The sequence below is a fragment of the Brassica napus genome, chromosome C9 (assembly GCF_020379485.1).
Source record: "Brassica napus cultivar Da-Ae chromosome C9, Da-Ae, whole genome shotgun sequence".
NCBI classification, from domain to species: domain Eukaryota; kingdom Viridiplantae; phylum Streptophyta; class Magnoliopsida; order Brassicales; family Brassicaceae; genus Brassica; species Brassica napus.
This window is the reverse complement of record NC_063452.1, coordinates 46,790,931-46,816,468: the sequence shown is the minus strand read 5'-3', so window position 1 is coordinate 46,816,468 and position 25,538 is coordinate 46,790,931. Positions and strand designations below refer to the sequence as shown.

The following is a 25,538-nucleotide window of genomic DNA, read 5'->3' as shown; positions in this document are numbered from 1 at the left end:
TAATGTGTGTCCAATACGTCTTGATAAGAAAGATGAATTTTAATCCATAACATAACTCAGCTTCCAGATGAAGCAATGATATTACGAAGAAGGAGAACGAAAAAACACGATAGTTAGAGAAGTCATACTGTTGACCTTCCAATCCGGTTAAACACAAAGACAAATCCTGTAAATAATATTGAAACTTACGTCAACACAGAAGCACTATCAGATTTGAGCTAATAGCCTTGAAATCAAACATATCGAAAAATGAAAAGGTAAAAAATGAAGGGATTGGCTTTGGAAGCTATTATCAAAAAAAAAAAAGAACTTACCGGCTAGAGTTTATGGAGAGAAAACCTTAAATCCAATGAAGTAAAAAGAAAAAAAAAATCATGGAAAGTATAGAGACCTATAACTTCCAGGTAAGCTCGGCTCGTACAGTAAACCCAATAACCATTTCTTTAACCGGTTCGATATCTCTTGAACCTGATCTAGGATCCGAATTTAGACCGGGTCTAAAACCAATAAGAATTTCATCGAAAGAGACCAACGAGGAGTCGAGAGAGAGGGAGAGAGCAATGGCACCTTCGTCGTCGAGCGGTTTGACCTTCAAGCTCCATCCTCTAGTAATCGTCAACATATCGGATCACTACACCAGGGTCAAGACTCAGCTAAACCCTCCGCCTTCAGTCTGCGCAACCGAGAACGCCTCCTCCAACAACGGCGAAGCAATGTTGCAGCCGAACCCTAGGGTTTACGGATGCGTGATCGGCGTCCAGAGAGGCCGCACTGTGGAGATCTTCAACAGCTTCGAGCTTTTGTTCGATCCTTCGACTGAAACCCTCGATAGGTCCTTCCTCGAGAAGAAGCAAGAGCTCTGTGAGCTCTCTCTCACTCTCTCTATTCTCTTGTCCTTTGGATAATTTTATGGGGTTTTGATTGATTATTCTTGTTGTTTATCAGACAAGAAAGTGTTCCCTGACTTCTACGTGTTGGGATGGTACTCTACGGGGAGTGACGCTGAGGAGTCTGATATGCTTATCCACAAAGCCGTGAGTTTTCAAAGTGTTTTTGTAGGATTAAGATTTGATCTGAATGTACTGAAAAGTGCGTGGCTTTCGTGTCGTGACAGTTGATGGATATCAATGAGTCTCCCGTTTATGTGCTTCTTAACCCGGCAATCAATCACGCACAGAAGGATCTCCCAGTTACCATTTATGAAAGTGGTATGCTTTCAGTTACTCTTATCTTCCTTTTACTGGTTTAGAAGTTACTGTGACGTACGTGATTATGTAATGCCACACTGTTAGCTTGTTACTGTAGGTATATGTTGTGTGTAGTTCAGAGTTACCTCCATCTTTGTTCACTTCCAGATTTAAAGTTCCTAACTTTTCTAATTGATTGGAAGAGTTGCATGTCATTGATGGAATCCCACAGCTCATTTTTGCTCATACAAGCTACACAATCGAGGTCTGTGCTTAATTTTGATTCTGCTGTTAACCTATGGTGTGAACTTGACTGAGATTCTTGAGATGTTAACCCAAACAGACAGTTGAAGCTGAACGGATATCAGTCGATCATGTTGCACATCTCAAACCGTCTGATGGAGGCTCAGCAGCAACCCAGTGTGAGCCTTTATACCTCTCTCATACTTATCATAATCCATTTGTTTCAGTGACACTGAAGCTTGACTGATTACTTGTTAATATGCAGTGGCTGCTCATCTTACTGGGATACATAGTGCCATCAAAATGCTTAATAGCAGAATCAGAGTGCTCCACCAGTACCTTGCAGCTATGGAGAAAGGTACCTTCTATTTTTCCCTTCCTTAAGTGCTTTAGGTGACACGGATAATGACTCGTGGGTTCTTATTTCTAGGTGATATTCCTTGTGAAAACTCACTTCTGAGACAAGTATCTAGCCTGCTAAGAAGGTTGCCTGCCATGGAATCAGAGAGGTTTCATGATAACTTTTTGATGGTGAGTTACATTTGCATCATATTCTTTCTAAGTATGGCTTGTTTTCTCAAATATCTCTCAAACTTATGTAATTCTCTCCTTTTGCAGGAGTACAACGACAAATTGCTAGTAACTTACCTAGCAATGATTACAAATTGTACCAGGTCTGTACCATATATAACATTCTATATAAAGTATTCGACTGCAGAGTCATATGCAGGCCAACGTTTACAAAACATGTGGCAATCATGCTACGCCTTTATGTTCTGTTATCATCATTAGTAACTATGAAAGGTGTAATTGTCATTGGACTGATGACTCTGTTTTATCTGTAAACTTCTTTTTTTTTTGGTTCAATCTGCAGCACCATGAACGAGATGGTGGACAAATTCAACATTGCGTATGACAGAAACGCTCGAAGAGGTGGAAGAACTGCGTTCATGTAAAAGTGTTTTTTTTCCAGCAGATTCAAGCTGAAAAATATCTTCTTCTTTTTTTTTGCGTTTGCCTCGGAGTTAATCTATAAATGAGTCTTAGTCTTCCTCGTGATTGTTTCTATCTATGTACGAAGCTTCTCCGTACTGAAAACTCTTGTTTGATTTTTTCCAAATTTCCATTGTTAGTAAAAAGATTTTTACGGTTGAAGCTTTGTAAACTTTTGTTACACTTGGGTTATGTGTTGAATTATGTTATGTCTAATATAAAAAAGACATCCAAAAAAGCTCAAGCAAAATAAAAAGAAGACAAAAACTAAGGAATGAAAATAGAAATAGCCTTGACCTTCCTCCCCAAGGTTTCAAACAAATATAATAAAGAAAATGAAACAGAAATAGAAATTAAAAGTTATTGTAACTTGTAAGCCCCCAAGCAAATGCAAAAGAAAAGGAGAAGAGAGTAAGTAAATCTTCAAATCTGTGGTAATCTACTCATGATCTGGTTATAAACCGATTGTCCCGTCTCCGAAACCGGTTCCACCTTCGGCTCCATCCCTCTATGCATCATCGCTTCACTCATCCCACCCGGTTGAGTCATATACGGGTGAGGCAAACCCGGTAATTTCCCTTGACCAAACCCTAAACCAGGTAGCGAAAGATTAGCCAAACCGGTTTGTCCTAAACCGAACGAGTAACCGGAAGGAGGTCCCAAATGCGGCTGGAAGCTAAACGGACGTCCAAACGGAGACTGATGATTGCTGGCCGTGAGCTGTCTCTCGTATCTGCCACGCGGCTGCTCATGGTAATGGTGGGGCTGAGCGGCTGAACCGCCGCTGTTACCGTTTCCACCGCCGCCGTGGCTGCTGTTGCGTGCGGCGGGGACGTCGTGGTTGTGTTTGCCTTCGTAAGTGGTTATAACGGATTTGAGATCATGAGAAGCTCTCTCCACGTGTTTTCTCACTGTACATCCAGGAGCTGTGCATTTGTAGTAACTCCTGCAAAATAAAACATAAACGATTCAGATGTTTAGAGTTGTAATAAGAAGAGAGGAGAGACACAACAAGAAGTCCATAAAGAACCTTGGGTTTGGGTTTCCTTTGACAACTTTCTGTCCGTATTTTCTCCAGCGGTAGCCATCGTCGAGAATGTCAACATCACTCGCTGTCTGAACAACGACTCTTGGCTCACGTATAGCTCTTGTTGCTCCACTCATCTCTGCAGCGTATGCTTCAAGTTTCCTGAAACAACCGCAACATTTTTGAGTCCGAGCATGCAAAATTTACTGATTTATAACAATGTTTAGAATCGTTAAAGAAACCTTCTTTTGGATTCGGATTCATCTCCTTCTCCTCCACCACCACCACCACCACCTCCATCATAACCCAAGGAAGCACTCCCATGAGTCCCTCTATCATCTTCGTCTTCTTCATTAGAGAATGTCGATGAAGCATCCACCACAACCACACCACCATTACCATCACCTGACTCGAACTGACCTCCACCAGTTTGAGCTTGAACCGATCCAGATTGGTTTCCATATTCGAATCCCTCTTGAACATTGTTCTCATTGCTCTCAACTTGTTGTTGAGTGTTATTACAATTAACCCACGTTGGAGCAGAATCTCTCTGCTGCTGCTGCTGTTGTTCAGCTTGGTCAGTTCCATCTACTTGCATTCCAGAGCGGCGATTAGGTGGAGGTTTGGAGTGATTATGAGCTCCTTTGTATATAATCTCAGTAATGTGACCTTCTCTTGATCTCTCAACCTTCTTCTTCACCGGACAATTCGGGTTAGTACACTTGTAATAGCTTCGTGGATACTCACTTCCTTTAACTAACTTTTGTCCGTACTTCCTCCAGTTGTATCCATCCTCTGCAGGTGCACCACCAACCATCGAATCACCACCACGTCTTTGCTCCTCTTCGACTTCTTCTTCTTCTTCTTGGTGATCAACGGTCTCAGACGTCTTCCTCTTCTGGCCAGTGTAACCTACGTTTTTAGTTACATCTTCCGGGGTCTGATGAGAAGATCTGTTGTTGTAGCTACCATAATCAACTGGCACCATCTCCGTCGCTCCGCCTTGGAAGAAAGAGGAAGAGGATCTTGACACAGGTTGGAAGGTGAATGATGCTCCAATGTTATCAAAGAACTCGTCCTTCGCCTTATCAGAGAACAATCCATTACTGTTAACACCGGGAAGAAATGGAAACTTCCCTGTAGTTGGAGAAGGTTGAGCCTGCAAAGGTCACACAAAGATTCTCAGAAACAACATTGAAAAGGAGCACAACTTTGCAGCATCTTACCAATGGGTTAGAGAGGAAGACAGGAGACTCCAGGAGCGTTGCAGGGCTAAGACCAGGAGAAGAGATGGTTAAGCAAGGAGAACGAAGACTAGAAGAGTCCATGGAAAAGCCGGCGTTAGAGCGGATGTTCTCAGTGTTAAGCTTGGGAGTATTGAAACCAGCACGAGCAGCGATTCTTTCTCTTAAACCACCTCTTGAAACGTTGTTGTTCTGTGAAGAATCATTGTTGTTATCATTATTGCCAGTAATGTCTTCTTGTAAACCGGTGACTTGACCGTGGTTCAAAGATAGCTCTCTTTCGAGAACACGTTTAGAGGTCTTGTCTTCTCCAATGGACGAGGAGAAAAGCGTTCCCGGAGTAGGGTTACAAGGAACCCATTCTCCCATTACAGCGACGTTTTCATCAAAACCAGACATTTAAGATCCGAGAAGTTGACTGAGTCTTTGCTTAAACTGTGATGAAACTCCTGAAAAGAAGAGTAAAAGTCAGTCACAATCAGAATCAGAATCAGAATCTTCTGAAGACATGAGCATAATAAAACTATTAAACAATAATTAATCTAGCTAAGTAACACAAAAAGATGATTTGAGACAATTATAACTGAACTAGTGAGCGTAAAACACAAATAGAAAGAAAAAAAGAAAGGATATTTTAAAGTTCAAACCTTTTCTCGGCGTCGACAAAAAAAAATCATAGACAAAACAAAATAATGTAAGAAGAAGAACAACAAGATATTTTTCTCTTTCACACGTTAAACAGCTTTTATGGAATTGGAATATTTGATTTTACGATAATAACGAAATTAGATCGAGAAATATTTGGAAATGAATCATTAGCAGAAAGAAGTGATCGAATCACGGAGGTTAAAAATAAGAGGAAACAAAAAAACAATAAGACAACGTCAAGTTATAGATTAAACCAGACGGTAAGCAAAAAAAACACAAGAGGTGATTAAACAAATCATGTCTTTTTTAACAAATCCTGAATTTAAGTTAAAGATTAAAAAAAAACATTTTAAACGTATGTAAGGATTAAATCACAAAAACAAAAACGGAAAATCGATGGAGACAATTCACCTGATTGATTGAAGACGAGGAACCACAAACACCGTCACAGCCGCCGTAGCCGCAAACGGAAGTCGCTAGTTCCGTCGCTAACATCCACCCGCGTCTCTGATCCGACACCACAAACCAAAACCCACCCGACCCGGATCCGAATTTAGCACTCTTTTATGATAGAGATGTTATTTGTTCTCTTCCGTTCTCTGTTCCTCTGGGTTTCACAACAAACCCCGAAAACAAAAGACGATTTTTTATCTTAAAAAATTATAATCTTGACCTTTGACACAAAACAAAATGATGATGATGATTGTTAGCAAAAGAACAAAGATTTCTACAGTATGATTAGATTAATCACTGTGACTTTCTCACCATCGTTAACAGAAGAAAAAAAGGAAGAGAGAGAGAATTATGAAACCATTTTGATATTTTTCTGTGATTGTTGTTACTGAGAAGGAGGATGAGGAGGAGGAATAAAGTTTTGTTTGCAGAGAATGGTGAAGACGATGGTGAATAACATACACAAAGAGCGTTTTTTCTCCCTACTTAACTCTCCTCTTAGAACACGCCACCTGGAATAATCAAGGTGAAGAGAATAAGATCCTCGGCTGATAGGTGCGATGCACCGTGAGGTGTAGAGCAGGTGATCACTAACGAATTACAGTATCTGCCAACTTTTCACATTTATTTCTCTTCCTTATTCATTTTTTCCGGGTTTGGCTATTAATAGGAATACAAATTTATTAAAAAACGGATATTTATTGCCAAAAGCTCCTATTCTGCCACATGTTGAATTAAGAAAAAAACTTATAATTACTCTATTACAGTGAACATAGTCTGAATCACATGAAATTCAAAAAAAAAAAACTGAATTATCCTTTGTGGACGAGAACAAATAAAAGTTAAAAATAAAGCAGGTTGTTGTTGTTTTTACTATAAGAGTCACATTGGTTAGAAAATTATGGAACAGAAAATCTAATATCTGCAGTGCTATTTATAGTCTAAAATATTCAGTAAAAGGGAGAAAATATTGTCAAAACATTGTCACTCCAGAGGTTCTTTTTACATTGCAAATTTGCAATGTTATAAAAACGTAACTTATAAAAACGTAACTATTAAACTTAATAATAATTTCCGCAGTGCTATTTATAATCTACGTATGTAAGTTATACTACGCTAGAAAAAAAAATCATTGTGACATCGTCACCCTAGAGGGCCTTATACGCACTGTTTTGATCTAATATACATTCATAATTTTAAACAATTAAACTTAGTGATATAGTAAAATCTCTTTTTGGTCTTGTAAAATCATTGTCGCAAACGTTGGTTTGGCAGTACTTTCACCATTTTAAAGTTAATAATTGGAAACTCCAACTTTTATCCTTTCCAGTATGTGTTTTTGTTTACTGTTTAATGATTTCATTAAGACTTGTTACATGGCAGAATGACATCCAAAAGTGAAAATGTGTTTGTGTCACTCTCAGTTTTACAACAATGATACATATTTGAAGTACCCAAATCATCGTTTAGTCTAAGTTCGAACTATTAACATATGAAATTAATTAGAGACACGCAACATATATAGATCTATATGGCAACCAAATATTTCTACCTCAATCAATAAGACGTATAACTGTTTTATTTTGAATTTGACACCTTCTCATACATGCATGTGATTATTATTTTTATTTTCATATTGGTATATTTTACATGCATGCATGTGATTTACACGACACCTTTTAGATGAAATGTATCAACCTAAATTACATCAGTATAGCTAGGAGATACTTGTTGCGCAAAAAAATAAAAATAAAAAAAATAAAGCTTGGAGATACTTTTAATCCATTGTAAATTTCAGATGCTGCTTACTTGCTTTCATAGAGAAAAAGAAAAAGATATTACATAATTCATGTTGCTAGTTACATCAGATCTAATCGTGCTAAATAGTAAATATATATTCAAATGTAGATGAAATCTAATATACATTGTAATAAACGGATCAAGAAAACCGAAAATAAAAATCTGAAAAATCATTAAACGAACGAAACTACTCTGGACAAAGATTTTTTACAAAAATTTAACATACGAATTCCCTAAAAATTATAACCTCGTAATCCCTAAATACAAAATTTTAATAATACTCTTTTGAAAATTATAGAATACACATCATTTTGAAATAAAAAGAATATTATTTAAATTGTGTATTTAGAGATTACGATATGGGTGTTCAATACGGTAAAATCGAACCAAACCGAAATAGCGAAAGTGGTTAGGATTTGGTAATACCGAATATACCAAATGAATGTTATTTTTAAGAAATCGCGGTATATGGATATACATTGTTATATAAACCAATCAAACTGAATAAACCGATTAATTAAAATATAGTAGTATAATTATATGTAAATTATATAATATAGTTAATAATTATATATAGACATAATTTTTTTATTGATATGATCTTCATACTTAAAATGTTGTTTTTAGTATTTAATATATTGTTTTAATTTAAAAGTTATGTTTTCATTTTTATCAGATTAAACATAACATAATTTTTACTTTTTTGTTGATAAATATGTGCGCTAATATTTAGTTATTTTATAATATTATGGATTACTATTTTTCTTATTTTTATTCATTAAAACTATTATTATTATTATTAACTTAATATATTTACTAATTATTTTAAATAGTAAAAGAAAAAAAAATTAAAAAGTAGTCTATTTAAAAACCAAAATATCTTAATGTTTTATTAAAGTCGATATCTAATCATATAAAGTAATTCACAAAAAAAAGATTAATATATTTATGGTTTTTGGTACAAAGCTGAATAAACCGAAAACCGACGATATATAAACCGAACCAAACCAAAGTTGGTATGGTTTTAATATGGTAGCTATTTTATATGAACCGAAATACCGAAAATCCGATAAAATAAAAACATCCCTAACACATACTAATAAACATACTAAATTTTAGCTATAGATACATAATCTCTATAATATTATTTGAGAAGTCAGTTTTCTACGCGTCACGCTCACGTTAACTTTCACGGTGGTTGATTACGATGATACCCTTAATAAATTAAATATATTTAATTATCATTATTAAAATTTTCTTTTATTTATTTTATTTTTCCTTTTTATTTAGTTTTCCTTTTTTCAAATAAGCTATGTAATAAGAAAATTTATAAATTTTAAAAACGAAAATATATTTTATACATAGTGTAATTCATAGAAAGGAAAGTTTATAAAATAATCTTGATTTTAAAGTAAAGAAATAATCTTCTCTCCTAGAAGATAATCTTAAACAATATAATATATATTTTAAAGGTATTAAGCGTTTTATTTAAATCAATCTATTTTTCAAATTATTACAATATAATTTAAATAACATAAACTAAGATATCTTTAATAAATAAAATTTAATTTAAAATTTTTATTTAAGTTCCCTTTTATATTTTTCAAATAGCATATATGATAAAGAAAATATTTATAAATTTTAAAACGAAAATATTATATATATATATATATATATGATATGATTTTATAAAAAGGAAAGCTTAGAAAACTAAATTTGATATTAAAGTAAGGAAATAATCTTCTTTTTAAAAATATATCGATTATGTTTTATGCAACCTTATTTTTATAATTTTATTTTTGAAAATTAACATATAACAAATTAATAAAAAATCAAAAATATATTTACACATCTATAATGAAGAACCAAACTAATATACATAAGGTTTCAAAATACTATCATTGTTATATTTTTTTATGCAATTTTGAATCGATCAACACTTTAGTTTATATATTTTTACTATTTGATTTTTAAAATAACAAATATTAAATTGTACATAATCTTACTAAAATATATTTACCAATCTAAGAAAAAAATCAAACACATGAAAATAAAAAAATTAATCGAAATTTAAATCTGTACAACAAAAATATTATAGTTGGATCGGAAAAGTAAATGTTATCTAAAATATTCAAATAATAACCAAACATTCGAGATATTTTATATCCAAAGTTATGCGTCTAATTAAAATAATAAAATGTTATTTAAATAAACTATGCATATTAATTACAATATAAATAACATAATAACTAAAATAAAAAATAAAATATTAAAAAATATTATAATGTATTTACTTTTTAAAATATTATATCTGTGCATGAGCACAGAAAAATCAACTAGTGTTGTGATTAATTATTAAAATTATATAGGAATTCAATAAATGTAATTGTTTTTCTTAAATTGCAATTAATTATTAGCAGTTCATAAAAGATGCATTGAAAATTTTAAAAAAACATTGTTTTGAAACATATTGTTTTCTAAAACATGTATTTTTGTGAAACAGGAGGGAGTATCCATAGTACAAGACGAAAAAAAAAAGGAGTAATTGACGTACGTTAAACGTTACATAATTAATATGATTGCATATGTAGACATTAATAAAATATAATCGGTAGAATGCCTTTATAATGGCTTTAATTATACCTTAAATCGAATATTTAATTGGAAATTGTGGAGGCAGTTTTTCACCCAAAAAACAGTCAAAAAGGAACATTGACCAAGCCTTTAATAATTGTTTTTCCTTTTTTCCTTTTGTCTCTTTAACAAGAGCCTCAAATAATCCCGTTACGGGGCTGTGACACAACACTCATGTGACAGCCAAAGCACGGTAGTGGCGTGGTGTACCTTTCTTTTCTCTTACAGATATTGTTCCTTTTCTCTAGTGGGGCCCGCAAAACGAACTTTGAAAGGACAGAGGATCGACGGCTCTGATTTTTTGTCAGTTTTTTCCTCTATAGTAGGCCCCAGTGTGTAATATGGACCCATACTATTGGAAAGGAACAGACGTGAGTTTAAAATGTTATTTCACTCGGCCCAGTAGGCCCATTACTCGTAATAAGATAAAATATTTAGGATTGACCCAATGGACATTGTTTTGACTCTCTAATGAGCAAACCAAAAAGTCAAATACTGAAGTCAATGACCCGACCCGTCTGAAAATACCCGCCCCCACGTTCATGTTGTTGAAGTAGAAAAGTCTCTTGTTTATGTTTTGTTTTTCTTGGCCTAGGCAGCCCTGATACGGGTACATGGACTGGAAACGAGTACATGAAACGGCAAGATCAAAATTTATAGATACGGGTACAACAATAATATATATATATATATATGTAATATATTATTTATCTATTATTATAAAACAAGGTTTCTTCCCACCTGTTGCGCCACGTCGGATTCCACGTAAATAAGTCGGCTTCCATAGGCTGTCTTATCACTCAGAACACGTCGTTTCATTAAAACTGTCTGATTCATATTTGCGGGCTTCTTTTCTGGGCTTCACGTTTCACTCAAATAATTCCAGCCCGATAGCAAGAATAAATTGGCCCCTTCACCTTCGTAACGAAAAGCTTCCATCCTTTCTAGGGTTCATCTGTGCCATGATGCAATGCCGACCACCCTCTATTCGAAGCTGCCGCCTCTAATTAATCGTTTGACATTCTTGCTACTGGTTCTCACAATCTAACACCATTACATAATCCAGTGCATCCAATCGTCGTGATTAAGCCTCTCAGTAATAGTATTCCCACTCTTCATACGATTTCACATTCAATACATCCACTCATAACTTCTACAGTGTGAATCTATAATCTATAAACATGTGAGCGTTTCCTCTTTTTCTTAATCTTCCTAAAACTTTTGTAAAACTTCAGAGTCGTCACCGTAGAGTATCGCGTTTTTTCGAGCGGGAAGAGAGCTTTGCGGCGTAGTTTGTCAAACACTTCATCGTCACTGAGAAGGAATATGACAGAGGAGAGAGATGAAAAGGCCGATGATTGCTTTTCTGATGATCGTAAAAGATGCGCTTGGATCGCTCCGAAATCTGGTAAGATTCATTGTCTTTCTTATGATGGTGATCTCGAGTAGTTTAAAAGATCGGGTATTAAGGTTGGAAGTAAGTGTTTGAATGTAGAGCTCATATCTTGAGTATTGATTTGTGATCACGAGATCTATATTGTACAATGACCACATAAACATGATTCGTTTCTTTGTCATTTCCTTACATTGATGGGCTTATTCCTTAACTTTATCTCGCTTTGAATATTTTCCTCTGCTATGCCTTGACCTGATGGTTTTTTTTTTTTTGGTTGTTTCATGTTAAAGACCAATCTTGCATTGCTTTCCATAATGAAGAGTGGGGAGTTCCTGTCCATGATGACAAGTACGTGATGATATATCTTTTACTGATTATTTTTGATTTGTCTGGGAGATGCTATTTGTTTATTATAAACGCTCTTATTTGTCAAACTGCTTACATGAAAATTTCCGAGTTATTAAGCCTCCCTGTTGTTCTCCCGGAACTATCCTGGAAATACATTCGTTTCAAAAGGCAATCATTCAGGTAACTATGACCAATGCGTTTTTGTAACATGATCTTCTTATGAGACAAATTTCAAAGTTCTTAATTTTTGTTTAAACAGGAAATTTTTCAAGGAGTTTGATTCAATTCCTACATCTGAACTAACAAACAAAAAAAGAGAACACCCCCTCAGACGTTGCTACCACCCCCATTACTATCCATGATCCAAGGCTTAATGGTTTGCGTTTTTTTTTTCCTTTGCAGTAATTCTCTGGTTACTACGAACTTTGTCACTATATTTTAAAAGCTTTAGTAAGTTTTATAATAAATAAATATAAATGATTATGCCTTAAGTAACTGTGCAACCGTTCTTAAGATCTTAGTGGATAGTGATAGACTTATCAAGTTAAGAATTCTTCAGTTGGTACAGCCATTTGAACGTATTTGACACAGTATCGTGTGCATGTAATCTTTGTGCAATCAATTTGCTTCGTTGGCTGTTAGCAGAACTGAGACATGATTCACTCACAGCGACTTGGGACGTTTATTGATCAGAATTCTCTCTTAACAGGTTTAAACACAGTTATAGAGTTGCATATTCCCATCATTTTGGCTTCCCACAGGAGAATCTATTTGGTAACATCGTCTGGAAAACATAGAGTTCTTTCTTTACATGCACCTAAAACAAACAGATATGAAAGGAGTGTTCAGAAAAATGTCCAGATTAATACAGAGTTAGCCAGAAGACTTTGAACGCACATGAGGCAGAAGCAGCTGCAGAACAGACAGTTTCAAAGGTAGAAGCTGCCATGACAGCGGCTGAAGAAGCTGCAAAGGAAGCAGATGCAGCAGAAGCTGCTCGAGCTTATGCCGAAGAAGCTTCAAAGACACTGAAAGGAAAAAAACATCTGCAAAGTGGTAAACACACTCTTCTTATATCACACCACACATGATAAAGAGAATACTTTTTCATGGTCGTATTGAAAATTTGATTAAACAGATGGTTTGTACGTGAGGTGACATAGAAGAATAAGAAGCTAAATGTGTTACAGGTGATGAGAGAGAGAGAAGCGCAGAAGTAGTGTTTGTTGTTGAAGATTTTCGACTTAGAAACTCTTTTTAGTTATTTCGTGACAAAAAAAATTCTTTTTAGTTGTAAAGCAGTAAATCTCAGATGCTAAAGCCATTGTATTATTGTTCACACTTTACTCTACGGCCAAAATAAGATAAAAACTGAAAACATAAAAGACTACAATTTTCTTTGGTCGATATTACCATAATCTAAATTTAGCTTCCTCCTCGATTCAACCATACCAAAAAACGACATAAGTGTGAGTTTACAACTTTATATACTTTCAACCAATAAAATGGAACTCTTATCGTACGGCAAGACATATTAATTCCTTTCTCGCATGACCAATAAGTTAATAATAATATTCAGAATATCACATGTTTTAAAAAAGCAACCAAAGAGTCATCATTGTTATTTTCCCGACATCCCACAAAACAGTCCTCTAATCCAAATACCCAAAAAAAGAAAACAATTCATTTTGAGAAGCCTATTGAAACAAAGTTATTTCACGAGATTAAATTTCTTTCTCAGAACCTTTTCAAATATGCTTCTCCTTCCACTATTTCCCTTAGCATGCACATGAAATTGATCATCGTTCTAAAATATATAGAAACCACACTAACAACATTGAAAATTACTCTTTCAGTAGTCCTCTATAACATCTATATGCGGCCACATGTTGAAAAATAGCAAATGTATGTATACATTCATTACTTCCAAAGACTAATTTATCTAATAAACAATAATATCATGCAAGAAATACTTACATACACCAAAACAACTGGCCTATCCCGCGCTACATAACACATTCATTATTTATATATAGATAACTTGCAAAATAATAATAAAATAAATAGTGTAAGTTGTATAAATAGTGAAAATTAATGTTACATATAATTGTGAATAAATGAAACATTTTTAAAAGATTACATTAAATTGGTTTTTAGGGCAAAATAAGTATATGTTTTATAGGTATTGTGAATACAAAATGTAAGGTTATTTTATTGAATTAAATGTGATTTTTTTTAAAAAAAATGCTAAAATAAAAAGATCAACCATAATTTTAATACTGATATGAAACTAAATATATATAGACTGGCATAGTCCAACAACAGACATAATGTAAAATAACCGGGTAACAAACAAAACATAACAAAAATGAAATTAGATAACTTATACTAAAACAAACATATTAAAATATATATACCGACATAATAAAAATAGAACACAACTTCATTAATAATTGCAACAACTGTGGTAAAGGTAACTATCTCTATGCCATAATTTTGCTACGCACATGAGGAATGCATGAAATTTATGGATTTCCATGAACATCAAACCGACATGTCTGGAGCTGACAAATGCTGAGATAGATCAAGCGTTCCTTATGTGACGTCTATATATTGAAAAAAAGTGATATGAAACTAATATGATTTTTACAATGCCACCAAGAAAGTGTCATCTCAATAATTTCGAAAATCGATATAGTGATTGTTATTACCATAAACAAATGGAGAAGTTCTTGGTGTTGGTCACTATTTAGTCTTCATACTTTCCAGTTTTAATGTTTTCTTACTTTGATTAGCTTTGCATTACTACCTTCTTCTCATTCCATATAACATTTTACTTTTAATAAGAAATGCAACTTTAAATAATCACCACTTCCACTCCAATAGCATGTCGAAAGACTAAGATTTCAACATAAAAAGTAAATACTCTTAAAACATACACACAAAAATTTACCCACAACTCAATCCTTCCGAACCTAAATATTACAAACCATAAATAACACATCAAATACGGAATCAAATTTTTGTAAAAAAAAAATAACATGAAGACCATTTGAAGCCGTTACAGCATACCAATACCACAACTCTTTAATAAAGAAACAACTATTGCAAATAAGAAAAATATATCTTATCACATATAATCTCTCCTCACCTAAATCTTTCTAAAAACAAAAATCATTATCATACACATCTCTTGCAAATGCAAACCAAAAATATTTTTTTTTGAGCAACGCAAACCAAAAACATAAACCAGAAAATCTTACAAAAAATAATAACTTAGATCACAAGTAAAGCATATCCCGTCCGTAGGGCGGACCGACCCTAGTATATATATATATAAGTAAACTTAAGTGCAATATAAAATCTACAATTTTAAATTTAACACTTTTTGATATATTTTATTTTTATTTTTAATTATACATGGGTATCCTGGTCCTATGGAAGTGGGTCCAGACTAGCCGTGTGTTATGAGCCTACGTTTTCAGCCCACATGTCGTTCTCATGTCCCTAACGATGCTGAAATGCTAATTTTCCAGTGGTCGGAACTCGAACTCTGGTGACTACGGCTTTGCCTTCAAGTTAATCATCACCATACCACAAGCCCTGTATTTTTAGTTACAATCCTAAATTTTAACCATAAAATTTAAGTTTAGTCTGATATTTAAAACTATAGTTCTCAGGTTTAGAAACGCTTAGTGGATGCGCTGTGCATCTTGAATATTTAATCCCCAAAACCAAACCGGTTTATATTTGGTTATTAATTGAACTGGATTAGACCCGGTTCATGATTCCGGTGAATGATATCGCCATTTCGACGAAGTCGACGACAACAACGAGAATATTACACAAAAGCCAGTCGCAAGCTCTTTTGATCCCATGATTAACAACAACTGGAAACGCCAAATTTTAAACTCCCACGTCCATGAAACGTCCCCATATCCAACCGTCACGTCCCCATGAAATTCTTGCCGTCCCGTCTATGTTGGAAAGCCGTCCCCGTGAAGTTCCCGTTTCCGAAATGTCCAACATCCCCAGTACACGAGAGGCTGCTAAGTGACGTATCTATGCAATCTAGGTTTTGGCTAAGTATCATCCTTCTTTTCAATTACTTACTCTGACCCCTTGTGATTCACAATCCTTTCTATATTAATTGAGGAATTGGTAAGAAAGTAATCTTTGTTGTGAATAGAGAGAAAAATGAAATCAGTTATTCTTATTATTAGTCCGTAGACAACGATATCTTATATAGGAATACAAAGTTAGGGTTTAAAACCTTCTATAACATAGGCTTATGGGCCTACGATGGACATCCACATTAATATTCATAACATTCCCCCTTGGATGTCCATTATACAAAATAAGTCCTAAAGCGCGTATGCTGCTGTCTCGTTAAAAACCTTACCAGGAAAACCAGTGGAAAAAACTGTGGTGAAGGGAAAAAGAGTGCAGCGCGCATCTACTCCCCCTGATGAAAACATAACTTGAGATATCTGATAGGACACAATCTAATGTGATGAATTAACTCCTTCTTCTTGGGGATGGACCGGTTTAATTCTCTTGACAGATTTAACACTCCTCACTAAACATGAATATCTTGGTGACCGTAGGGCAAAATGACTTCAAACCACTTGGAAATCGAAGCTAACATCCATGTCTAACTTTAGGCACCGATCTGGCTTTGTTAAGATGGAAATATTGAGCGGTATTTTGAATATCATACGATATTAGGTATTCTGAGACAGCTTGTATATGTCCCACGAAAACAGCCTGTACATGTCCCACGAAAACAGCCATATCTCGAGTTCTATCATGGTGAATGACTTGATTAAAATTGGAGATGAAAATAGATTCAAAGATATTTCTCTGGACACCAATTTCATATTTTAATTTCATCTAGAAGGTCTCCTTTGAGTGGAAAACTTTTGACCTTCGATTCTGTCTCAAGAATGGAATGTGTTCATACATTGATTCTTCTTAAGTATGATTGATCTATCTCATTTCTCCTGCTTCTTAAATCTCGAAAAATACTTTGGAAGATTGATGAAATTCCTCTTTAGGTGTCTATCATTAGCGTGTTATTTGTTGTCTCGTTAAAACCTAGACATGGAAAACCCTGTGGGACAAACCCAATGATAAGGAAAAAGAGTACAACCACACACATCATCATATTCTCCCCCTGGAAGCATCATCTTTGGGAGATGTATTCTCATCATATATATCATCCTTTTAGGAATTGCTATAAGCATATCCTTAGTCAATAAACTCGTTTGATTGTCAGATAATCTCTTAGACCATTGGACTTATGGTTCGTGCAAAATATCATATTTTGGTCTATTTGGATTCAATGTCCAAATTTCGTTTTTATAGACAATCTTTTAAACATTCATATTGTACATACTTGTACATACGAGTTATTCTCCCTCTTATAAAATTTATTAGTATGATCATTCTTCTTGTCATACAAAATCACATCTTTCAATCATGAAAGAGATCAATAAATTTCCAATATTATGGTACTTCATGACCAATACTTTTTCTTTCTTTTATATGCTCAATATACTCGCGCGGTAATGTTCTCGAGAACTAGCATTTACTGCTTCTAGCAGTCCAAATCTTTATGGGGTTTACTGCTTCTTGCAGTTTATACATTTTGGATCATTGATATAATTGTCATTTCCAGTGGCTTTCAATTCTTGCCAGATTAAAGAAAGTTGATGCTTCCACCACATGATGGTGTGTTTCTTATAACTATTTCGGGAATTTGTGAGAACTCTTGTGCAACTACTCTTTTGCATCTCACAACTTTTCATCATCTCATTCATTCTTTCACATAAAGACCCATTTATGTGCCATTGGTTTTGCACTATTAGGTGTACGGACTATCGGTCCGAATTCTCTTCTCTTTGCAAGAGATTAAATCCTTCATCTATTGCTTATTTCCATTTTGGCCTATCATTTTCTTTGTGTACACTTTCCAATAGTTGGTTCATGATCCTCATTCTCATCAACTGCTACATTGCATGCATAAGTTTTCACGCCGTCGATTTGATATCGGTTCCATATCGTTCCAGACATGACATAGCTATTTGAGATTTCTTTATTCTCAAGTACCTGAATTCCTTCTTGTCGTGTTTTCTATCTCTTTTCGAGATCCTTAATCTTTCATCCCTCGATTCTGTCATTCTCATTCAAGCTCCTTTTCTTTTATAAGGCTTATTATATTCAGAACCGATAAGTCTTTCACGCTTCAAGCGCTCTTTAGACTCATTAGCAGTTTGATACTGTCCTTCTAGGACATCAATTTTATTTGGAGCATTTATAGCTGGTACTTGTGACTTAATCACTTTCTTAGGGTCAGTAAATGAGTCTGGCAACTCATATGCTAGTCTTTGTACTAGAATTATCTCTATACATTCATTTTTGGACTTCTATTCACACTCATTAGTCTGAGGATCAATGATAATTCATTCAACTCATTCATTCTCTGCTGTTTATTTTCTCTCCTTAATGTTGGATAGACTAACTTTTGAGTCTTTAAATAAATATTATATTAAAGGAGATTATATCCAACATATTCATAACCTCCTCTGAGGTCCCATCTTTTATAGTGTGGTGGAGCAACTACAACTTGTGCAAATTTTCTAGATGGGTATCTTTGGTTTCTGACCCAAAACCAATTTAATAGGGAGAGTTGTTAATTACTCTTTGACATTATGCGAATCATTGATGTTGCATCTTAAGTATGAACATTAGCTACAATATGTTCATCATGTATCTCCATATGAATAAAATAACCATTAAAGGCCTGTTAATTCACCAATTTTACCAATCTCGCAAACATCTGGTTGCGATTTATGACAAGGATACATACGACTTTCTTGTCGATGCATTAACATATGATGGATGATCAGTCCACCAGTGGGTGATCAAGCCCACAAACATGTCATTGTTTAAATAGGTTTTAAATCTATTTGACTGGTAAAAACCGTATTCTTATATTGCTTTATAAGCAAGCAGCATATAACGGATCATTCGTAAGAATCGCCTGTATTTTTTTTTAACGAATATCCATATGATTATCTTTCGCATCATTACTAAACCGGGATGGCATAACCGGTTTGCCAAACATTACATTTTTGGTAAACTTCTGGTTTACTATTACATTTATCTCCATTTTCTAATCATTGTGTAGTACGATACAATAGTGTCTTGCGTAATACTTTTGTTCGAAGGTATTCAACATTTCTCTTTACTTATTGTCTCAACTAGATTATAAATCATGTGGTGGAGTCTATTTCCAGTGTGAACATACTTCTGGATGTTCCAGTTACTAGGGATGTGGGATTCTTTAATTCTCCTCCTCGAGATAATGATACTCCAAGTTCATATATCTTGAATTGAATCCCACTTTAGAATCAACGACATATCAAACTTAATGTCATGTGTTATATCTTAGATCATTTTGACCTTTGAGACTTGGAAAAATATACACATTAATGATTTTAAGTTGCATTCTCATAGGCAAGCATGTATCTGCTCCTCTAGAGCTTCCAATAATCTTGATACTACAAGACATTGTACTCACAATAATTTTCTTTCAACTTTAGATGAATGAATCATATCTCTTCTTTGTTACCATCTTTATTTTCTCAACTTCAAGTGAGAGTATGAGTTCTAAAAAGAAATCTTTGGATTTTGACCTTATTTATATCCACATTCACATCTACAACCACTTTTATGTCCACTTTCTTGACCAATGTTGATTTTCTTTCTCAATATAAAATGTCAGATTCTCTTCAAGAGAATGATCATAATGAACTAGACGTGATTTATCATCTTACATCGATGGCTCATTATTTTTTTTTCTTGGTCTTAAGGAGACAAAATATAGTTATAAACTTCTTTAATCTCTTTTCTCAATCGTGTGTATATTAGACAACATTACTTGTGTGAAAAATATATTTTTCAAATATATATTCATCATTAAAGTAAATTTCGAGAAATTTAATTTTTAAACTTAACATCTAACATAGTTGAGAATTATTACGGACTTGTAATCTTTAGATGCAAAATACATAATAAGCTTTAGGTAATCACATTCAGGTGATAATACTTTTCTTTAGATTGTTTTCCAAAACTTATACGGTGAGGTCTTAAACTTAAAGCTCTCATATATATAATGGTAATGAAATATAATAATCAAAAATATTTCAAAGTATAGAAATATGTATTATTTTAAACGTTTTTATTATATTAGGAAATAAATAATATTCCTATAGTAATTATCATATGTAATATTCTTTACGTCTTGACAATTCTATATTGACTAGTTTTAATTGTTTAAACAAAAAAAATTCGATATGTACATATTGAATTAACTAATCAAAATTCGATTGACCATATATACAAGACATGAAAAAGGTAATAATAATACTTATCTCAATAAGAAGAGAACGGAGTGGAGATTGGAGACCTGACAACGAGATGCTCAAAGTACTTTGCAAAACTCTTGTCTTGTATATAAATATATTTAAACCTGAAACTCCAAATATTTGCTCATGAAGTATGGCCACATATTAGCAAACATCAATATAAAAGATGTATGCACTTAAACTAATAATCATCTAAAACAATTCGAATCATTTTTATTTTTTTTTCAAACTAGATAATCAGCAGGTATATGGTCTCTATTGTAGCATAAGTTGATAATCAGTAATTAACCAAACAGAAAAGTAAGCAACATGCCAACAGGTCCAATACACAATGAAGCGATTTAAACTATTAACATTTATGATTATCTATTCACAGATTGGTCATTAAATTTTGATCAAACCAACTCAAACCAATATTTTTTTTTTCTCTAACAATTTCGATATCAAAAGGTTTGGTAAAGCGTTTAGAATTATTACGCACAATCTCTGGTACAAGAATTTATAAACAATAAAGCATCTGTTTACGTGCACATATATATGTCTCCTTCAATAAATCGTATTAAGTAAAATTTTATTCATCAAATCAATGTTCTAGACAATCACACTAAAGGAATCCAGAGATACACAATAAAATATGTAACCATGTCATATCTGATACATGTATTATAAATCATTACAGTTATACTGATTCAGCTGCTTACCTATTAGAAGCAATGATGGTGAATATATTATCAAATTCTTTTAGTGTTGGCGATTTTAAAACCAACCAGTCAAACAAGCATATTGGTGACCTAGTGTGCATGTGTATGGGTCATGTACAAGCATGGATCATGAAACAATAACTATACGAACATACAAAATATTATCAGAAACAAATATGTTATCAATCAAATCAATAAACCAATAAGTATTTGTGAGCAATTCAATTATAAATCACGAGTTTACTTATCTCAATGGTGTTGGTTAATGATTGGAGATTAGATTCAAACCACTAAACCAATAGCTGTCGTTGACTCAATCTCGTACTGCTTTCGATCTTAGTTCCTTAACAACTAAGTCCACATAAAAATAAATACGGTCTTCACGTTAGTTACGGAGATATAAATCGAATCATAATCAATGATTCTTAAGCAAAAAAGATCATCCATTAAGGCGATTCAAATAACAAACATTACTAACAATTACAAGACTTATCTTAATAAGGGCTGATGGTGTCGAATAGATTAGTTTGACAAAGATATAGACGTGGAGATGGTGCAAGCTAGTTGACTAGGGTTAGAGTTTCGTCTAGATAACTTGTTGTGAATAGAGAGAAAGAGGAAATCAGTTATTCTTATTATTAGTCGGTAGACAACGATACCTTATATAGGAATACAGAGTTAGAGTTTAGAACCTTCTATAAGATAGGCTTATGGGCCTATGATGGACATCCACATTAATATTCATAACAATCTTAGTTTTGTAAATTATTTACATAGTATCACTACAAGAAAACATCAAGGATTCTGAGGGAAAAAATCGTCGGAATTTCGTCGGAATATCGTTATTCCGACGCAATTCCGACGAAACACGTCGTCGGAAATAATTCCTCGGAATTTCTTTTTTCCTCTGAAATCCCTCGGAATTTTCCGACGGAATTCCGAGGAAATAAATTTCCGAGGAAATTCCGAGGATCCCTTGTTTGTCGGAAAAGTCCTCGGAATATACCGAGGTAGAACTTCGTCGGGATAATTCCTCGGAAGTTCATCGATCGATGCGTGTTTGGACATATATACATCGATCGATAGGAGTATACCGACGAACTTTTTCCTCGGTTTATTCCGAGGAACTGTTCCCTCGGTATATTCCGAGGGATCCGTTCCTCGGAATTTTCCGAGGGAGTTGTCCCTCGGAAAATTCCGAGGGAAATGTCCCTCGCTATATTTTTTAAAAAAAACGGATCGATCGATGCGTTTTTGTTCAAAAACGCATCGATCGATGTAGTGAAAAATATAATTAATTTCCTCGGAATGTAAAAAATATTAATTTTTTTGAAAAAATAAAATTTCTGAAATTTAAATTCGAAAATATGAAATTAAAAGTAAAATTGAAATCATACTAATTAATATTCAAAGTTTCACAAATAAAAATAAAACATTCCGAGATTGGGGAAAAAAAAACTACGGGTCTGGCACGTCCGGGAACACCTCGTTCGGGTACATCCTCTGCATCATCTCCATCATTTGCTGGTTCAGCCTCCTCTGTGCCTCATAGCCCGCCTGTTGAGCCGCCATCTGGGTCTCCAACAAAGATATTCGATCATCTTTGTCCTTCAACTGAGCCGTAAGTACTTCTGGATCAACAAAGGGCGGTGGTGCAGAAGAAGGAGGAACCGACCGGGTGCGACGACCCAAACCGAACAAACGTCCCTTCTTCTTTGGAACCGACTGAATAGAAAAAAGCCAAATTTAGAAATTTAAACCAAGAAATAAATGAATTGAACTTAAAAAAAAAGAACTTACGGATTCAACGATTTCGTTGATTCGAAACCGGGACAAGTTGGTCGAAGCCGTCGAAGCGTCATCCTCGGTTTGAAGCTGAGACACTTCGTCTACCACCTGAGTTTGGACCAGGTCGACCACGTCCCTCACAAGACCGTCATCAATCTGGCCGGTCTTCTTGTTGGTATACGCCCTCCTCATTAGGGCGAGATCATCGACCGGCTCGCCATCATTTTCTTCCGCCTTGAAAAAAACATAAAATTAAAGAAACATTAGAAATTAGAAGAAATGCACAATAAATTTAAATTCTGAAACTCAAATAATTGAAGAAAAACGGTTGAACTTACCATGCGATCTCCGAGAGTGGCAATAGATTGAGCACCCAAGTTATGCTTGTAGATGCCCTTCCCTTTACGGTCGCTCCTGCGGTTGGTGGAGTTGGTGGAAGAAGTTTCTTTCGTCTCCTCCTTATCCCAATGCGCACACAACTCCTTCCAGACCGTGTCGTTCATCGACTTTGGGACCTTTTAATTAAAAAAAAAGAAAAAGTTTAATAAATTAAAAAATAGTTTAATAAATTAAAAAATTGTTTAATAAATTAAATCGAACCTTATTGATTTCCCACTTCTTCTTCCACTCGTGGATCTGCTTCCCATAGTTGTCCATTACTTTATGGACGAAGTGGTGATAGATAAAGAGCGTCTCATCGGAATTCCAGTTGAACTCTTGCTGAAAAAAAAAACACAATTAGTAGAAAATTTATATTAAAGATTAAAATATAAGTAAAAAATTAGAATACTTACCGCAAACTGACGAAACCACAGAACCTGCTTGTCGGTTGGGAAGTGAGTGAAAGTCGGATGTCCACTGTCGAGGGCCGAGTACATCATACGGTTGATCCATGCGCTGATCCCGTTCCCGGATCGGTTGAACCTTATTAAAAGAACAAACGGTTAATAATGAATCCAAATTTAAAGAAAAAAAAATGTTTAATTACCATGTTTGACCCCGTCCATGTGGATACGGAGTGAGATACGGAAGATGGTCACGACCGGGCTGTTGAACCAACTCCGCAACCCTCATCACTCCCGGAGGACCCGGAGGAACAGGAGCGGATGCAGCAGCGGGAGCGAGAGGAGCATGAGCGGGTGCAGCAGAGGGAGATGTATGGTTGGAGCTGTGGGGCGATGGGGAATCCTGAAAATGGCTGGAATCCCGAGACTGGCTCCCCGTACCACCACGACCACGACGCTGTCGAGGCCGGGTCTGATCATCATGAGACCTGTAAATTAAAAAAATATATTTAATAAATACAGAAATAAATAAATTAATTTTTTTTATTAAAAAAAATCCCTAATAATTTAATCACAGAAAAAGATTTATATATATTAAATTTTTTTAATAAATATATAAAAATAGTTCTAATAAACAAAAATAGTTTTTAATAAATAAAAATTGTTTAATAATTAAAATGTTTTGTAAAATCCAAAAAATCGAATTTATATAGAAATTTTTTTTTGTAAAATCCAAAAATCGAAGTTATATAGAAAAATCGTTTTGTAAAATACAAAAATCGATTTTATATACAAAAATCGATTTTATAAATACAAAAAATAAAAAATTATAAAAAAATTCTAAATCAATTCAACAAAACAAATTATTCAACCAAATCACAATTCTAAACCTATTATACAACCAAATCACAATCCTAACCAATCACCCTAACAAAAATCTATCAAAACTACACAAAAACCTAACAAATAGAACCTAAAGAGTGGATAGGGTCCTTACATGATTTGTGTAAGAGAAGAGGGAGATCGCCGGAGATATCGTCGGATTTCAGGGGGAAATCGCCGGAGAGAAAGAGAGGAGTCGCGCAGAGGAAGAAGAGAGAAATGGGGAAGAAGAAGGGGCTCGTGGTTATAAAACCTAGGGTCCGACGGACATTATCCGTCGGAATTCCGTCGGAATTCTAATTTCAATTTTCGCGAAATATTTGCCCGGTAAAATGAAAATATTCCGAGGAAATTCCGACAGATAGTAAAATATCCGTCGGAATTTCCTCGGAATATTCCGAGGAAAACCGAGGAACTAGTGTTTGGGGTTTCAAAACATCAATTTTTTTTGCCGTATTTCATTTCTTATACAATTGTAATGCATACCATTGAGGATTCTTTGTATACATGAGCATAAACCATGAAATAACAAATTTCAAAACTAATTGAAAGTATTCCCTTTACCGTTCGTTAAAAGGTATAAGTGTTTCTCTTATGTTGCGAGATTTCGTTCATACAATCGGAAAAGTGTTAATTATACGGTAAGGAACAAATTTTTGACTTCATAATGAACGTAAGACACTTAATAAGGGTTATATAGGTGTTATTCAAACGGCAAAACGTTGTTTTCGGTTTAAAAACCCTATTTCCTCGGAATTTCCTCGGATTATTCCGAGGGAACTCCGACGAAACCCTCTTCTTCCTCGAATTTCCTCGGAATATTCCGAGGAAATTCCGACGAACTAGTGTTTGGGGTTTCAAAACGTAATTTTTTTAAAAAAAACGCATCGATCGATGCGTTTTTGAACAAAAACAAATCGATCGATTACTAAGATGGCCGGGCCGTAAGATTGTGATCGATCGATGAGAGTATCCCA

The 25,538-nt window shown here is 34.4% G+C and overlaps 3 protein-coding genes across 11 annotated transcripts; 2 read left to right on the top strand and 1 right to left on the bottom strand.

Annotated features, from left to right (window-relative positions):
* The first annotated feature begins 492 nt into the window (after positions 1-492).
* Positions 493-2,585, top strand: LOC111212985 (COP9 signalosome complex subunit 6a-like). The gene is made up of 9 exons (XM_022714641.2): positions 493-861; positions 946-1,034; positions 1,115-1,208; positions 1,391-1,452; positions 1,531-1,609; positions 1,696-1,788; positions 1,861-1,961; positions 2,049-2,104; positions 2,305-2,585. The coding sequence occupies exons 1-9, from the start codon at positions 561-563 to the stop codon at positions 2,384-2,386; spliced, it is 957 nt and encodes a 318-aa protein (XP_022570362.1). The 5' UTR covers positions 493-560; the 3' UTR covers positions 2,387-2,585.
* Positions 2,586-2,691: 106 nt separating this feature from the next.
* Positions 2,692-6,283, bottom strand: LOC106418234 (probable WRKY transcription factor 2). Of its 3 annotated transcripts, none has more exons than XM_048768714.1 (6): positions 6,108-6,283; positions 5,754-6,015; positions 4,677-5,143; positions 3,693-4,609; positions 3,454-3,612; positions 2,692-3,369 (listed from the first exon to the last, which is right to left on the bottom strand). In XM_048768714.1, exons 3-6 carry the CDS (start codon positions 5,091-5,093, stop codon positions 2,847-2,849), a joined length of 2,016 nt encoding a protein of 671 aa, XP_048624671.1. In that variant the 5' UTR covers positions 5,094-5,143; positions 5,754-6,015; positions 6,108-6,283; the 3' UTR covers positions 2,692-2,846. The 3 variants fall into 3 exon arrangements, with proteins under 3 accessions (XP_048624671.1, XP_048624672.1, XP_048624670.1); XM_048768715.1 differs by having other exon boundaries at positions 5,754-5,949; positions 6,108-6,270; XM_048768713.1 differs by having other exon boundaries at positions 5,754-6,253.
* Positions 6,284-11,090: 4,807 nt separating this feature from the next.
* LOC106418531 lies at positions 11,091-13,382 on the top strand. 7 transcript variants are annotated; one of them, XR_007328800.1, is made up of 8 exons: positions 11,092-11,331; positions 11,465-11,637; positions 11,916-11,973; positions 12,083-12,153; positions 12,233-12,349; positions 12,683-12,747; positions 12,835-13,029; positions 13,112-13,382. XR_007328800.1 is itself a non-coding variant. In XM_048768712.1 (4 exons), the coding sequence occupies exons 2-4, from the start codon at positions 11,556-11,558 to the stop codon at positions 12,333-12,335; spliced, it is 423 nt and encodes a 140-aa protein (XP_048624669.1). In that variant the 5' UTR covers positions 11,104-11,325; positions 11,465-11,555; the 3' UTR covers positions 12,336-12,353. The 7 variants fall into 7 exon arrangements, 1 of the variants encoding a protein (XP_048624669.1); XR_007328798.1 differs by having other exon boundaries at positions 11,105-11,331; positions 12,683-13,029; XR_007328799.1 differs by having other exon boundaries at positions 11,110-11,325; positions 12,683-13,029.
* The last annotated feature ends 12,156 nt before the right edge of the window (positions 13,383-25,538 follow it).

Coding starts and splice junctions, on each gene's coding strand:
- LOC111212985 (XM_022714641.2), top strand. CDS start 561: ATGGCACCTTCGTCGTCGAGCGGTTTGACCTTCAAGCTCCATCCTCTA. Junction 862..945: donor CGAGAAGAAGCAAGAGCTCT/GTGAGCTCTCTC, acceptor GTTGTTTATCAG/ACAAGAAAGTGTTCCCTGAC. Junction 1,789..1,860: donor CCTTGCAGCTATGGAGAAAG/GTACCTTCTATT, acceptor TCTTATTTCTAG/GTGATATTCCTTGTGAAAAC.
- LOC106418234 (XM_048768714.1), bottom strand. CDS start 5,093: ATGTCTGGTTTTGATGAAAACGTCGCTGTAATGGGAGAATGGGTTCCT. Junction 4,610..4,676: donor TCTTCCTCTCTAACCCATTG/GTAAGATGCTGC, acceptor TGACCTTTGCAG/GCTCAACCTTCTCCAACTAC. Junction 3,613..3,692: donor GAATCCGAATCCAAAAGAAG/GTTTCTTTAACG, acceptor CGGTTGTTTCAG/GAAACTTGAAGCATACGCTG.
- LOC106418531 (XM_048768712.1), top strand. CDS start 11,556: ATGACAGAGGAGAGAGATGAAAAGGCCGATGATTGCTTTTCTGATGAT. Junction 11,638..11,915: donor TTGGATCGCTCCGAAATCTG/GTAAGATTCATT, acceptor TTCATGTTAAAG/ACCAATCTTGCATTGCTTTC. Junction 12,154..12,232: donor TTCAAAAGGCAATCATTCAG/GTAACTATGACC, acceptor TTGTTTAAACAG/GAAATTTTTCAAGGAGTTTG.